At 39.9% G+C, this 16533-nt stretch overlaps 1 protein-coding gene across 9 annotated transcripts in view; it reads left to right on the top strand.

Moving 5' to 3' along the window:
* The window catches only part of MAPKAP1 (MAPK associated protein 1), a 161482-nt gene that overhangs the window by 131142 nt on the left and 13807 nt on the right, over nt 1–16533 (top strand). For 8 of the 9 annotated variants that reach the window (XM_073314624.1, XM_073314617.1, XM_073314615.1 and 5 more), the window contains 2 exons: nt 5614–5754; nt 12220–12357. In XM_073314624.1, the coding sequence (XP_073170725.1) occupies nt 5614–5754; nt 12220–12357 (279 nt within the window). The remainder of the gene's footprint in view (nt 1–5613; nt 5755–12219; nt 12358–16533) is intronic. The other variant, XM_073314618.1, reaches the window with a different exon arrangement.

Below are 16533 nucleotides of genomic sequence, written 5' to 3'. Positions count from 1 at the left end.
CCAGCTCATAAGAGATTATCTGAGGTCTGTCTCATAGACCTCATGGTTCTTTCTGAGGGAAAAGCCACCTCCAGGGCTCTCAGATACACAATCCCTAAGGGGATGGTAGAATTTTTTCTTCTCTCAGGTATATAATTTGTGTTTTTATTGTGACATTTGGCCTGGCTCCTCAGAAGCAACAGACCCCTCTTTGTCTGGGTCATAAATAACTGTCCCCATCATGGGTGTGTCAGATCAGAATGACATGCCTCTGTCTTTCTGTCTGTCTTTCTTTCTTGCTAGAAACCATGATCAGGAGATGGGCAGCTGACCTCCCTGGAGCCCGTTTCCTCACATCTCCTGTTTTCAAGCACATAGTGAAAATATATTTGTTTTCCTTATTTCTTTTACTTCATACAGTTCTCATCTTTCTTGATGCTATGTTTCTGCAATATATGGTCTTAGCTTTTCTCACTTTTGATTTCTGCCTCTTTCGCACAGGAAATCCCTGTATCATTTGTAGGAACCTAACTTTACAGAGCAACATGATGGTGCTTTGCCTCTAGTGAAATAGATAATGAAAGAGCAAAAAATGCCACGGTAGTTGTGAACTTAACACCTTTGATCTTTAGTAGCCACTTTTTGGAATAGTATCTGTTTCCCCAGTGAGACACTTGGGCTATGTCTATACTGCACTCACTTTCTGAAGAAAAAACACCCCTGACTGATAAAAGTTTTACCAATGAAAAGCTCTAGCGTGGACAGCATTTTTGCCAGCAGGATCTTGCCAACAAAGCTACCGCCCCAGGTTGGGGGTGGCTTTATTTTGTGACAGGAGCGCTCTCTCATGCTGACAAAGAGTGGCTATACGGCATGCCTTACAATGGCGCAGCTTTGCTACTGTAAGGTGCACAGTATAGACATACCCTTGGTCTCTGACTTCAGAGCTGCTGAACAGACTCTTGGTCTAGGCCTGGAGTGTCCACTTGAGCTGATTGCTTTGCCAAGTAGACGCTTTTACGTTCAAAAACTACATTGTGATCTCCGTTTCAACACCTGACAGGCCTGTAAATATTTGACAGATTTATTCACAGCTGCTTATGTGGGGCAAGTATCTTTTACGATGATGTCTCCAGTCAGCGCTTGGAGATGATTCTTTCCTCTGTTGTTGAATTCTTTTGGTCTCCCCAACATTCTGATAAAGCTGCAGGTATAGGAGCAATATGGCAAGTTCTGCGGTCAGGATTTCATTTATCTCTGCTGTTACTGATATTACTGCTATTATCCAGTGCACCCTCAGGGGTCCTAATGTATTGCCATCTTTAGACAGATGATCTGTTCTGATGGTGGAATTCCTGGCTTCTCTCCCATGATATGCAACTAGAGAAATTCTACAAACCTCAAGCCGTCCTCTTCACATAGCCAAATAAAACAAGATTAGGAGAGGTTGTTCTGAATTACAGAGGATCTGAAATATTTCCAATATAGAATCCCCCAGTTTAATAATTTAAACTTTGTCCAAGTATTCAAATTTTAAATTCTAATGAAAATGTTATCTCTGAATCTGATTTTGGTGGCTACTAGTTAATCAGTCAAAGAATTAATAACACTACTAACGTGCCCTTCTATTCAGGCTTTTCATCTGAGGATCTGATATGAGTAAGTTCAGCCTCATAATACCCCTATGAGATAGACACTTATTATATCCATTTTACAAATGAGTAAACACAGATTGAGAGGCTATGACTTGTGGAAAGCCACCCATTGAAGCTGTGAATGGAAGATTAATACTCTACAAGGGTGTATTGTGAGTCTTAATTATAGAGTCATAGAAATGTCGGGCTGGAAAGGACCTTGAGAGGTCATCTAGTCCATTCCCCCGCGCTGAGCAGGACAAGTAAACCTAGACCATCCCCGACAGGGATTTGTCTAACCTGTTCTTAAAAGCCATCAGTGACAGGGATTCCACAGCCTTTCTTGGTAACCTTTCCTGTGCTTAACTATCCTTATAATTACAAAGTTTTTCTTAATATCGAATGTAACTTTTCCTTGCTGCAGATTATGCCAACTACTTCTTGTCCTACTTTCAGTGGACATAAAGAACAATTGATACAGTCTTCTTTACACCTCTTAACGTGTTCTTGAAGACTATCATCAGGTCGTCCCGTCCCCCCCGCAGTCTTCTTAAGTCTAAACATGCCAAGTTTTTTTTAACCTTAATTAGTTAATATTTATAAAGCACGTTAAGAAACCTTTGATTAAAGACTATAGAGGAGATCAGTATTTTATTTTTGGTACTACAAAATTTCTGACTAGGTACCAGATTGGATTGGCTATTAGTCCACACATTTCCTCTTTAGTGTAATATCCTCCTCCTGAACCAATTATTTCAAGTATTAAACTTCGGGGGACATAGGACTGTCTTCACCCACCACCAAAATGCAGCCACCTCTTGGGTAGAACATAACAAATAGCTAACTGTGAATTGTAAAATTACCCAATATCTTAGGTTAGGTAGTGCAATCCTTTGAGGTAATGCTGTACCTGTCTGAAAACTGCAGTAGGCAAAATGTTAGTTACCTCCCCAGGTGCAATTCAGACCAAACATGGAATAGGACAGGACACTGGGTTAACACCTCCGCACCTTCCAGGAAGAACCGCAGGTGGTCAGGATCTGTGCTTTATTCATTCCGAATGAAGAGTGCCAGTGTTGAATCCCCAGCATAATTTCCTGTGCCCTCTAAGTATTCCTTGGAGAGTTCTTATTCCAGTACTCACCCAGGCAGGTCGTGCTTAGCTAGAAATCTGATGCAAGGTGATATGACTGCAGGCTATATTATATATGACCACAGAATATTGCTATTGTATCATAACACTACACACAGTTTTATGGTTGAAACAGTGCAGTGTTAAAGCACAGTTGGGTAATTGAAGGAATGCATGACAGCCCTACATTGGCATTTCAGTAGTTTTATCTGTTGAACTCAGTCCTTTAACTTATATTCCTAGTCAGTTTTCTTTTGATCCTAAGGCAACCCATTCCATTATAGTCCTTGCTTTCCTTCCAGGCACCTCTATGCCATAGTGTTTCAAAATGCTTTTAAGTGCACCAAAAGTTTGACGTATCTCAGTGTATCTTTGAAATACTGCAGCATGGGTGTTTGACATGATACATTATGATAATCCATAGAATAGAGACATTAACACAGGGTCTTTGACAAAATACATTGTAATGTCTCTGAAGGAGCCGTTACAATTTATCTCCTCATTCTGTAGTGTGGAGTGGTTACACTGTTCAGATGGGTATGCACAAATTCACATGCTCATATACACTAGTTTACTGGAGTTAAAAAAAAATATTCAAATGGTACGGTCCAGTTTGCAGATTTAAAAAATACCTTTAGATTGTAATGCCAGGTAGCTGTTTTCTGTGTTGCCGAGGCGCACACAAGTCTAATCCTTTCTCTCATGGGGCAGATAGTTGGAAAGGTTCTTGTTAGGCTGATATCTTTGGAACATGTTTTTTCCACTGTATACTTTTAAGCATTTAGCTGTAGGCACTTAAGTTCTCTCAACACAGAGATGAGCATATGTACTGTAGACAAGAAAATCTGGGTGTGGATTTATACACTGAAAGGGGAAATTTTTTACAAGTGGGAAAAATTGAGCGTTGAGGTTTTATTGTTTCCCTCTAAGTTTACACTGCTCCTCTCCATGGCTGTGATCGCAGCACCTGCTGAGACAAATAGGATGCAGTTCTGAAACTCCAAATTATCTCTATTAAAAGGAAGCCTGCTTCTGTATCAGCAGTGTGTATTTGACTCAAGTGCCAGGGTTTTCCTCCCCCTGGTAACTGTTGTCCTTTCTAAAAAGCAAGTACTCCACTTGTTACTAGACTCCAGATATGGAAACTCTCTGTAGTTTCACTACAAGTTGAAATCCCCAAATGGGATATAAATTTACACCACCACAGTGTAGAAGGTCAATGCAGGAAGCATTAGTGTGTTGAGCAAGATCCAACCACATAAGTCTTGAACAATATTAATATATAGAAATTGACAAGCCTTTTGCTGGTTATACTATATTGTTAATACCTCTACTAAAATTCTATTGTCTCATCTGGCCATTATTAAAATTTCAGCAAAATATAAGTTTTCATTAATCTCCCACAGCAAATTTAGGACTGTGAACTGGCAGTTGTTTCAGCTTTTAGGACTACATTAGCTGGTGTATTAAACAAAATGTGTCATTCTTCAGTATCTTCTTCAAGAAGTTAAATCAATTTTCAACCATATTTATGCACCACTTTATCTAAAAGCATCTGAATTATCATTTACAGCTAAGATGAAATTACTCAGTAAAAAATTGTCACGTTATAGTAATTTTTAAATTGATATTAATCCAACATCATAAAATGTAAAAATTTTAAGGGTTTTTTTTTTTTTTCCCAGTAATTGGCATTTTGGCTTAATGAGATGTTACCTTTTCTAAAGCTAATACCTACAGTAGTAATAAGAATACTAATCAGTAGTGTATGCTTTTTATCTTAGAGCTGAGTATAAGAAACAAGATACCACTCACGTTGTTAAGAATAATAAAGTTTTAGTAGGTGAGGGGGGAAATATAAAGATGTTAATGCTACAGTTAAATCCCACTGTGGGAAAAATGTAGTAAAAAAGAGATAGTGATAGATACAGCCAAATGCTGCTTGTATCTATAAGTCACTGGTAAAGTACAATAACCGCAGACCTGGCCCGTAATTTTTCAATGAAACATATTTTTGTTGAAAAATGCTGATTTGCTTAAATCAAAATTTATTATGGGAAAGAGTCAATTTTGATAAATTCCTCAACTCTCACAAATTTGGGGGGGGGGGAATAAACTTGTCAGAATGTCCCATTTTGACATTTTTGAAAGAAATTAAGTGGTCAAAATCAAAATAAAACGTTTCAAAATTATCTAAACAATACATTTTAATTGACCCAAATTGAATTTCTTTTTGAAGATTTTCAAATTATGAGCAATGTTGACATTTTGTCCCAATTCAGGAGGGGGAAACCTTTCTGAAATCTTGAATGTATTCATAGGATGGGAAAATAGTTTCTTACCCACTTCTAGATAAGAGCTACTTCAGCCATCGCCATTTAGCAGAGCTCCTACTGGCTTAGTCATAGACACTCTCTTTTGGCAAAACTGTTCTTGGAACTGCAGCTGACTCGTGCAGTCTCTGTAGTTACTGCACACAGGGCATTCACAACATGCCTCCAACCAGTCGCTGTGGGATATCTGCGAGTTAGCAAAGTCTGTTCTAGGGCGTGGCCACATCTCTCTAGAATCCATCATCAGGATTTTCCACAGATTTTATGTGGCACCCTGATGTTTTTTTAATATATTAAGCTTGTAGTGAATGAAGAATTTTGCTTTCGATCTGACACTAAGGATTTCCTTCTAACCTCTGATGTGTGGGCACTGATATTGTGTATTTCCTTTAAAAAAAATAAAAATAAAAAACCAGCAGGCATGACTGCCTATGACTGACCAAACAATACATTTGTAATTGCAAAAGAGACAATAATATTTGTATTCCAGTTTAATTATATGTGCCACATTTTAATCCTTTTATTTTTTTGGCAGGTTCAAGAGGAGAAGAGATCTCAGAGGAAGATCCTCATATCGATATAGCTACAGTTCAAGATATGCTTAGTAGCCACCATTACAAGTCCTTCAAAGTCAGCATGATCCATAGGCTTCGGTTCACAACTGATGTTCAGTTAGGTAAATCAGTTTATACTGTAAGGCCAAGGAAAGTAGAGCAGTTCAAAACTTCAGCCACCTGAAATAGTTATCTGCCCACACAGGTGCATTAAAAATGCCCAATCACCACATTGTCTAGTTGACCATACGATATAGTGTTTAATATTGCTACTAATTGTTTACAGTCAAAAAGATCAAGTTAACATCATAAACCCACATACACTGTGTAAAATGGAATTAAATTAAAGGGGTTTTGATTGTTCTTCCCCACTTGTCAATCTGTGCTTCAGAGAAGTACAGTAACAGGGCATCTTTTCTCTCAAAATAAATATGAACTATGTCTCGTTTCTTAGCCCATCGGTTGACACTACTTAAGTATTTGTATTACCTTCAATCAGCTAGCACAAATTCCCTGTCCAAGAAGGCCATTATTTAGCGACTCTTTTCTCTGTGCTTTCCAAAGCAAAGGTTTTTGCTGACTAAGCATGCAGATTAATTTTCTTTTCTTAAAATCAGTCCATGCTAAATTAGGGAAGTTTTTTATTAAACCAGTAGATTTTAACGGTGTTCGTGGAATGGTAAAGTGGAACAGAATGTAGCTAGTGTTCTGTACGGGGTTTAACATTAGCCTTTCTAGCTTTCTCAATGTTCTGCAAAACCTGAAGGCTAAAAGATGACAGGATTTTAATAAAAAAGCTATTTACTAATTTTGAACAATAATAGGGCTTTTATAGTCTCTGGTTCAAATTGTGGAAATTTGATTAATGATGCATGAATAAGTGAACTATAATACTCTTGCAAATACTTTATATTAAAAATGATTCAGTACTAAAATATTTAATGCTGAAATGCTTACAAAATATTTTCTGTATTATTTAGTAGCATAGTTATAAGTTTGAAAATTTCTCCATTATTTACTACCATTAGTCTCCTTATTACTCCAATTCTGAACACGTAAAAAAAAATCATATTCTCCTGCAAATATGTACATTGGATGCTTTTTCAGTTTATTTTGAACTGTCTTGTTAGGGAAGGATTTATATGCTGGTGTTGAAGTAGGACAGTGTTAGGCATGTTTTCTGCTCTTGAGCAGACTATCTGGGTGTGATAGTTTGCTTCCAGTGAAGTTTGACTCACTGTGTCTGGAAGCTGTCAGAAATGAGAGCTTGAAAAGGTCATGACAGATCACTGAAGATAAATGGTTAAGGGAGAACAGCTGTTACAGGAAACAAATGGCCAAACTTGTTTCGTAGTGAAGGGACTGACTCCATCCACCAGTGTATGGACCATAAACTTTCCTTACTCACCTTCTGTAGCACCCTGTGCATGTGTCTATTTTTGATGGCTGCACAAATTGCATTATGTTTGTATATTCTAATTACGTACAAAACAAAAAAAACAAAAACCCAGTGAGGTGTTCAAGGTATGAATAAATGGAAAATATCAAAAACTCCCAAGTAAGGTCATAAAAACTATATGTATGTGGGATTTCTCCTACTGGAGCCTTTTCTGTTGTTCATGTATCAGTGCTTTTAAAAGTAAACAGTAACGGTCAATGCTGTTTAGCACTAATGGGAGTTAAATGTGTTAATTCTCTTGCTGTGTGGTGGTAGAATGGGCGCCATTGAATGTGAAATGTCAGAGCCAATACATATAGTAGTTTGTATTTATGGATTTTAGGGCATTCAGTGCCAAATAGCTTATGGCTGGTCAGCTACAATGAGTTTTCTTTGTAGCATTTTTATTTATCAGTCATATTACATATTAGCAGTAGTTAAGTGACAGTTTTCCTGGAAAAACCAGTTTCCTGAGGGTACTGTGAACCTGAAGTCATTAGATGACTTCGTTTATCGATTGTATTGATTACTCTCCGTGTACTGCAGGAATATACATGCTGGTCAGGAAACACTGGACTGTACAGTGGCCACACATAAAAACATCCTTCAAGATTGAGTAGGCGTACCGATTCCATCAGTACTCCCATTTTAAGTACAGGAGATCTCTCTCAAACTGGTAGAACCTTTCTAAGGGGAAGGATATTTTTATGTGCAACAGGGCCCCAACAGTAATGAAAAAAATCTTAGCACAATTTTACATTTGTTCTGTTAAATTTGCTAAAGATAGCAAATGTCCCTTTTGTTGGCTGGTTGATTCGTTTTAGATAATAGTGTAAGTGTCCCTGAAGGTTTTTCTCCCAGATGGTGGGAGACCATGGCCTTGCCCAGTTATGTTCACTGGGTGACTTAGACACCAGCCCCAGTTACTTATTTCTTACAAGGGGGATCCTACCCTTCGGGGTTTCCTTAAGACTCTTCTGATGGGGGATCAAAAGGAAAGTTAAATGTCCAGCGCACTCAAAAATAGTTTTTTTTCCCATAACCAGCTCAAAGGGAAAAAGGACAACAGTGCCATCTTACTTCGGGGCTGTCTGTGTAGCAGTCTTCAAGGAGTCTTTCTGGCTGGGCTGTTGAATGAGGTTTGCTCTGTCAGGCCTACCCTAGGGGATCACTGCACTCCAAGTAGGAGTGGGGCGGAGATGTCCTGGGTGGGAGTCTCTTCTGTGGCTTCAGGAGTCACTTCAGCACTTTACTGATCGGGGTGATCTCTTCCTCCAGCTGCCTGCAGTTTCCTCCCTTTTAAAGGCTGCCTCCCTACCATATCTGATTGACAGGGTCAGAGGGGCAGGGCTAGCCACGCACACAAGGCCTATCTGGCACCTTCCTTGGCAGTGTGGGGTCTATACACCCTGTCACAATAGGTTCTATGCGTTCGTATATAATGTAATAGATGCTCTGCTACAAAGAGTTTATGAAATTTGGCTATGGAGTAATGCCCCTGTCTAAAATTGCATAGCTTTATATTTGTAATAATGTGCTTGTCAATAAGTCCATTTTTAAAATTTTTTTTTTAACTATAACTGCCTGTACAAAGCCACCAATAAGGAAATAAACATTTTAAAGGAGCTGTTTTGATTATGTAAAGCAGGGTTACTAATGGTGATACTATAAGCCAGTGGGTCTCAACTAGGGGTCTGGGTCCCTTGGGGGGCCACCAAGCAGGGCCAGCATTAGACTCGCGGTAGCTCAGGGCAGAAAGTCGAACCCCCACTGCATGGGGCTGAAGCCCAGGGCCCTGAGCCCTGCCACCCGGGACAGAAGCCAAAGCCTGAGCAATGTAGCTTTGTGGGGGGGCCCCCTGTGGCTTGGGGCTATGAGCATTTGCCCTGCTTACTACCCCTAGTGCCGGCCCTGGCTTTTACCTACAGAAAAACAGCTGCTGTGGCACAGGGGGGCCGTGGAGTTTTTATAGCATGTTGTGGGGGGGCCTCAGAAAGAAAAAGGTTGAGAGCCCCTGCTATAAGCTACATTCTGTAAGTATCTGTGTATCCTGTCCTTGGGTTTTCTGAGAAACGCTGCACCTTATAAGGCTGGTGAGAGAATCCGGTTCTGGATGTATCCAGAGAGCTGAGAGGAATGGCCGGGAGTGTATACACCTGCGTGTAATTCTTATTGATGCTAAAAGGAGTTATATAAATATAGAGGGAAGCAATGACCACTCTGTGGCTGACTTTTTATTAGAGCTGAAGGCTTTAGTCACAGCGGTCACAGGGTCTGGGGTTTTATGATTAACTTGCGTTACATTATAATGCACATGTACCGTATTGTCAACATTTCTACTCCGTTTCCAGCATGCGGTAAGGAAAAGATGTATTTATTTGTGCACTATGTTATCAAAATTAAAGGAGGCATATTGATTTGAAAAATTATTGCTGGCAAAGTATGTTATTAAAATGGCCCATTCCAAACCCTAGCAAAGAAAACAGCAAGAACAAAACAGTAGTTCTGGGTTGTTGTATCTGTACCATTTGTTTTGATAAAATAGCTGCATTAAAAAAAATTGGAAAGGAATAATACATTTCACTTGATTGTGAATGTGACTAATTCAGACAGTAAAGCAGAAACTGCATAAGCTTTATGAACTAGCTAATACTCTACGGATTTTGGGTTCAAATACATGCATACTGGAGCACAATAACACAAAAAAGATAGCACTGACAAAGAATGTGCTCCTGTGGATGTGTGCAGGCTAAAGCAAATGATGCCGAGATACAGAAATAATAGATGAAGTATACAGCAACAATTTGCAGATAAAAATAATAGAAGTTAAAGTGTATTTTACATGATAAAGGAAAGATGAAAGAGGAGGAAAGTCTGTTACATCTGAGATGGTTACAAAATCCATGCGTTGTGAAGTAGCCTCTGTTGAAAAGATTGATGCAATGGGGAGTGACCTTGGCTTGGAGCAGGAGCTGGTGATGTATGTATGAGCATCTCTCTGCTAAATGGACCCAGATTTGTAGCACTAATATACATGGAAGCCCAGAACCAAACTCACTATGGCAATAAATCAACAGCCACTTTGGGTGTCATTTCTGGTTTATATTCCACTATTGTTCTATCACTTTAATTCATGTCACAATCATCTGTTCATCTGGAACAGTTTTATATAATTTTCCAGTGGAGTTACCTGACAAATCCTATCAAATTAACAAGGTACATTAACAATATTGACTGACTGTGTGGATTCTGGAGTTGCAGGACCAGAGAATGAAATTTTTAAAAGCTGTTTCCAGTGGCAATGATATTTTGTTTGCTTTAGGAAGGGAAGAAGAAAAGGGTTATTTCTACATAAAGGATTTGTACATTTATTTTGTATAATTTTTCTTGACTTTTTTGAGCATAAAAATAAAAACTTTCATCAACAACTTCAAATATAATTTTCGTTGAGAGGAAGAAAATGTTCAGATTTTGGACAATTATTGATTACATTGAAATAAAAAATAAAACTGGATTATAAAATGTTTCTAGAGTGAAATCTTCTAAAAAAGTAGATCTCCTGATGTAGTTTCAGTCTGCTCAAATTATCTAGGTCTAACACTTCTAGCATCAATTAAATTCTTGGCACTGTCTAATTGAAATATGGTATCTGTGATGTGAGGGATGTGTAAGGACAAATTGATGCATTTGCTGAATCAAAAAGTAAGAATTGTTTGGCATTCTGTAAACCATATTGTAATGACCAGGGTTAAAATGAAGGTTATTTTACATTGTGTGCAAAGGACCGTAGCAACATGCATGCTCTGTGCATCTGCCTTTTGCTATCTGTGCATTTTGGTTTTATAATTGAAACAGATTTGTAAGTATCAATTGGGGTTTCATTTTTGAGAAGGGAGAGGTAGAGGTTTTAGATAGTTTTAACCTAGTATCATCTTTTTCTTTTATCTCCGGTTTAAATAAGTTTTCCTTACACTCTAGCCAAACCTGGGATAGCATTTCCAAAGTAAGTGACCCAAAGGCCTTAGAAGGGAAATGTTTATCTCTGCTAGTTTCCCAGAGAAGCAGCAGCAACATGTTATAATTTTAAATACTTTTTATACGCTTGCTCCATTTTCCCTATTTCATTGTGACCTTGACCTATAACTCATGACCTAAAAATGTAATTACTTTTAAGGCTCCACACAGGCCTCCCTAGCAAAGGCATACTGAGATGCTTGTTCAGTCATGTCAACAGAGACTTGTAATTGTAAACTAACCAATGAGCTCCTGTACTCTTCAGTGCAGCGTGACAAGGCTGTTGCTTTGTAATACTGTGATAAAGACTGCCATAAATTACAGTGTGTATTCCAGGGTAGATTCCAGCGCAGTGTTAACTCTCCTTACTCCTTTGGTGTCTCGGATCAAAGGAAAGGGCTGTCTTTCACAAGTTCAGAAATAAAATTTGAAGTGATAATATAGTTAACATTTTCTGCAGTCACTCTCAGGATTTGTCTATTATAGGATTCTCTGTTCCATGTGTGTATCTAGGTTCACCTAGACACATAGTAGTGTAGTAAGCAGTCATCTGGGGAAGCCTATGCCCAAAAACAGGCACATTCTGTGCCAGGAGCTACAGAATCCATTACTTGCTTTCCAAGCTGCCTTATTAGGGTTGGCTCTAAATTGCTAGGAGAAGTGTAAAAATGTACACAATCTCCAGGACTGGACACCCTCCTTTGGAAGAATCTGTTTGGATAGCAAACAAGGTATTGATGCAATACTACCAATAGATGTTGTCTTTTGAGATAGTAAATATATATAATAGTGGTGATTAAAAAAAACACTGACACAGGAGGTCTCTGTTTCTATGAATCTTGTAATCCCTTTAGCAGCCGCTCTCAGGACAGCTGTGCTTTCATATTTGTGAAATGTGTTTCCTGACACTACTTTTTTTGCTATAGTGCTTCTTTTTAGCAAGCTAGGAGGGCAACATACAGGTTATGTATACAGTTTGATAATTACTTTGCTTTTGGCTTCAAACACTCCTGCTCTTTTGAAAAGCCCAAAAGGACAATATACTTTGATACGATTTATAACGTGTGTGAAATGGTTGATATGAAATCACTTACACAATCCACTGTTGTGGCTTTTTATTCCCTCTGATTCTCAGGTATCTCTGGAGACAAGGTAGAGATAGACCCTGTTACTAATCAGAAGGCCAGCACTAAGTTTTGGATTAAGCAGAAACCCATTTCGATCGATTCTGAACTCCTCTGCGCCTGTGACCTTGCGGAAGAAAAAAGCCCAAGTGAGTAGTGCTTTTTATTTATGTTCTCTGCTCTCTCCCTCTCTCTCGCTGTATGTGCTAGGTGCCAAGAGAATATATTGCCACCATGTCCTTTTCTTTCCATAGGTGTGTTTTATTCATTATATGAAATTTCTTTATATCGGACTTGGTTGTATTATAGTAGAGGGTGTTATGTACAGATATCATTTTAACGAGGGCATTTCAGTGCTACTTACTGTAGACTGAAGGTCTGACCCCATTTAAGTATTTCTTGTCTTGGCATCAGTATCCACCAATAGTGTTCCATCAGGAAATTGCTATTTCCTGTGATCCAAGGTTTAACCCCTTGGCTGTGATACATTTCCCAACGTTATTGCACTTGAACTTGAACTTTTATTGTAGCAGCCCTGTGGGTAGCAGCTTGAATGAATTTAAAGAACACATGTTCTTGGAGGTAGATTTTCATCTCAAATGTACACAGCACATCCCAAAATAGCTGCAGTCCTGGGGTCAGTACAGTTGAGATCATGACCTGACTCAGAGAATTCAGTTTCAGCAAAACAGTGGCCATATTTAAGAACTAGGGCAGTAAGTGGTTTCTTTGGTAATCAGAAAGCATGCAGTAGGAAACCAGGTGTTTCACCAGACAGCAAAGTGAGGTCTGGGTTGAGCAAAACACAGGTTACGAGTTTAAGGCCTGAATGTTTTGGTTGATTGCTTTGGTTGAATGCTGCATGGTGGTATTTATACTATCGATGATTTAAAGAACTAACAGGACAACAAGCTGTTTGTGCACAAGCGAAATATAGATAGTTGTTCATAGTGACCCCAAATCATGATGCAAAACGACAAAAGTTGTTGTATGTATTATAGATGTTATGACATATGTGCTTTGTTTGATGGTAGTAAAAGACCCTTAGCGTAGCAGTGAGAGAGAAAATGTAACGTGCACTTACTAGGGTAATGAGTTTGTCACATTACTTTGGAGGGATGAGAGTTTGGGTGCACAGATTTCATAAAGATTATGCTATTATCCTTGGAATCGCCGCTTCATTCGTCTCCCCTGTTTCTGTATCTCTGGTCAAGCCAATCTCTTTCTCCCCCATCCCTCCAGCAAGTTTTCACTGTACTCAGTGTGAGTGTGATCCTGAGGTACAGCTTCCTTAGTGGCCAGGCAGTCTGAAAATCCCTAGCCTTATCTTCAGAGTACTCCAGAGCAGAGCTTTAGCAGCAAGATTGGCCGGTCAGCAACAGGTGTGACAAAATGTGCAATTCTTGCCAAAATCCTTGAGGGCTTGACTTGCAGCCAGGTGTCAACCCAGCTTCATAAATACACTTTTAGGTCTGCACCCACAATTTCAGTGGCAAAAAACTGAGGTTTCAAAATTGTGCACATTCCCAAACACAGGCTGTGTCTAAAAATCCAGTCCTGAAAGTCTAGGTTTTGGTCAGAGAAGTCATGGCCTGGGTACCACACTAGCCTAGCAGGTGTCATTATGCCCCTGAACTCATTTAGTATCCAAAAGATCTCCACTTGGTCTACAAGTGAAATAATGGGGAGAGTCTATTGGACTGTCAGCGCTGCAGAGGTAGCACATGCTGCTGCTGGAAGGGACGCTTGTGCCCAACTACAACAAACTGCAACTCCCTCCAGAGAAGTAAGGAGCCAACAAGAAGATGGCTTGGAGTGGCGGGCATTGGTAGGAAAGGCTGCGGATGGGAGATAGCAAAGACACCTTTGCAATATTGGAGATTTTGATTCTCTCTTTCACATGATAATCCCTACAGTTTCCATATTAAAATAGATTTTATCTACTTTTAAAGGGTGAAAATAATTCTTTCTTCTTCCTGAAATCTGCACCTCTACCAGTCCAGTCAAGATGTCCCAGAATGCATTATTTTAGAGCAATACAAGACAGTTGTGGTGTGACAGCCCAGGATGATACATTCTGGGGCACTCTTCGTGGCAGATCAGTATCTACTGAATTTTGAAAGACCAAAAGTTATTTTAGCAGAGTAAAGGAATGAAACTCACTATATTTCCTAAGTTTTGTCTGTGATTTTTATCAGCAGAGTGATATATGTTTGCAGCTGAGTTTACATCAAAAATTATTCTTGGGGCTTCCTAGAATGAATTATTACAATGAAAGAGAGGCTGAGAAAAGATAAGGTTTTTGAGTTCTGCAATATATTTTGTTTCCATGTTTTTATCTCTTGTAACACAAGCGTGCTCCATCTAGTCTTTCAGAAGCACACTGCAACATATTGCAGTGGTTGTACAGTGCCTTACAGTTATATTGTGTGAAAACATATTGGATGTTTTATTAAACTGACTGCTCTCTGTAGACATTAGCAGTTGGATTATAATGAAGTTGTTCACTGCACTGCTAGACTTACCTGTCATATCTCTGAACAGAAAGAGAGGTTTCTCAAAAACTTCCAACTATGGCCAGTTTTTCTTGTTAATGTGGAGTGCTACTGTCAGAGTAGTTTGGTCATTGTGATCAGTGTGACTGAAGATGTATGCAAAAATTTCCCAAAAGTGTGCAGATGTGTGCAGAGGTGGTTAGGGACTATTTAGAAAAGCTGGACGTGCACAAGTCCATGGGGCCGGACAAGTTGCATCCGAGAGTGCTGAAGGAATTGGCGGCTGTGATTGCAGAGCCATTGGCCATTATCTTTGAAAACTCGTGGTGAACCGGGGAAGTCCCGGATGACTGGAAAAAGGCTAATGTAGTGCCAATCTTTAAAAAAGGGAAGAAGGAGGATCCTGGGAACTACAGGCCAGTCAGCCTCACCTCAGTCCCTGGAAAAATCATGGAGCAGGTCCTCAAAGAATCAATCCTGAAGCACTTGCATGAGAGGAAAGTGATCAGGAACAGCCAGCATGGATTCACCAAGGGAAGGTCATGCCTGACTAATCTAATCGCCTTTTATGATGAGATTACTGGTTCTGTGGATGAAGGGAAAGCAGTGGATGTATTGTTTCTTGACTTTAGCAAAGCTTTTGACACGGTCTCCCATAGTATTCTTGTCAGCAAGTTAAGGAAGTATGGGCTGGATGAATGCACTATAAGGTGGATAGAAAGCTGGCTAGATTGTCGGGCTCAACGGGTAGTGATCAATGGCTCCATGTCTAGTTGGCAGCCGGTATCAAGTGGAGTGCCCCAAGGGTCGGTCCTGGGGCTGGTTTTGTTCAATATCTTCATAAATAATCTGGAGGATGGTGTGGATTGCACTCTCAGCAAATTTGCGGATGATACTAAACTGGGAGGAGTGGTAGATACGCTGGAGGGGAGGGATAGGATACAGAAGGACCTAGACAAATTGGAGGATTGGGCCAAAAGAAATCTGATGAGGTTCAATAAGGATAAGTGCAGGGTCCTGCACTTAGGACGGAAGAACCCAATGCACAGCTACAGACTAGGGACCGAATGGCTAGGCAGCAGTTCTGCGGAAAAGGACCTAGGGGTGACAGTGAACGAGAAGCTGGATATGAGTCAGCAGTGTGCCCTTGTTGCCAAGAAGGCCAATGGCATTTTGGGATGTATAAGTAGGGGCATAGCGAGCAGATCGAGGGACGTGATCGTTCCCCTCTATTCGACATTGGTGAGGCCTCATCTGGAGTACTGTGTCCAGTTTTGGGCCCCACACTTCAAGAAGGATGTGGATAAATTGGAGAGAGTCCAGCGAAGGGCAACAAAAATGATTAGGGGACTGGAACACATGAGTTATGAGGAGAGGCTGAGGGAGCTGGGATTGTTTAGCCTGCAGAAGAGAAGAATGAGGGGGATTTGATAGCTGCTTTCAACTACCTGAAAGGGGGTTCCAAAGAGGATGGCTCTAGACTGTTCTCAATGGTAGCAGATGACAGAACGAGGAGTAATGGTCTCAAGTTGCAGTGGGGGAGGTTTAGATTGGATATTAGGAAAAACTTTTTCACTAAGAGGGTGGTGAAACACTGGAATGCGTTACCTAGGGAGGTGGTAGAATCTCCTTCCTTAGAGGTTTTTAAGGTCAGGCTTGACAAAGCCCTGGCTGGGATGATTTAACTGGGAATTGGTCCTGCTTCGAGCAGGGGGTTGGACTAGATGACCTTCTGGGGTCCCTTCCAACTCTGATATTCTATGATTCTATGAGATAACTAACATGGCTACTGTTACTGTGTCTTGCAGAGTATGGAGACCCTAGAGTTTG

This window comes from Lepidochelys kempii, chromosome 16 (assembly GCF_965140265.1).
Source record: "Lepidochelys kempii isolate rLepKem1 chromosome 16, rLepKem1.hap2, whole genome shotgun sequence".
Taxonomy (NCBI): domain Eukaryota; kingdom Metazoa; phylum Chordata; order Testudines; family Cheloniidae; genus Lepidochelys; species Lepidochelys kempii.
The sequence above is the reverse complement of the archived record's forward strand: the minus strand, read 5'-3'. Positions and strand labels throughout refer to the sequence as shown.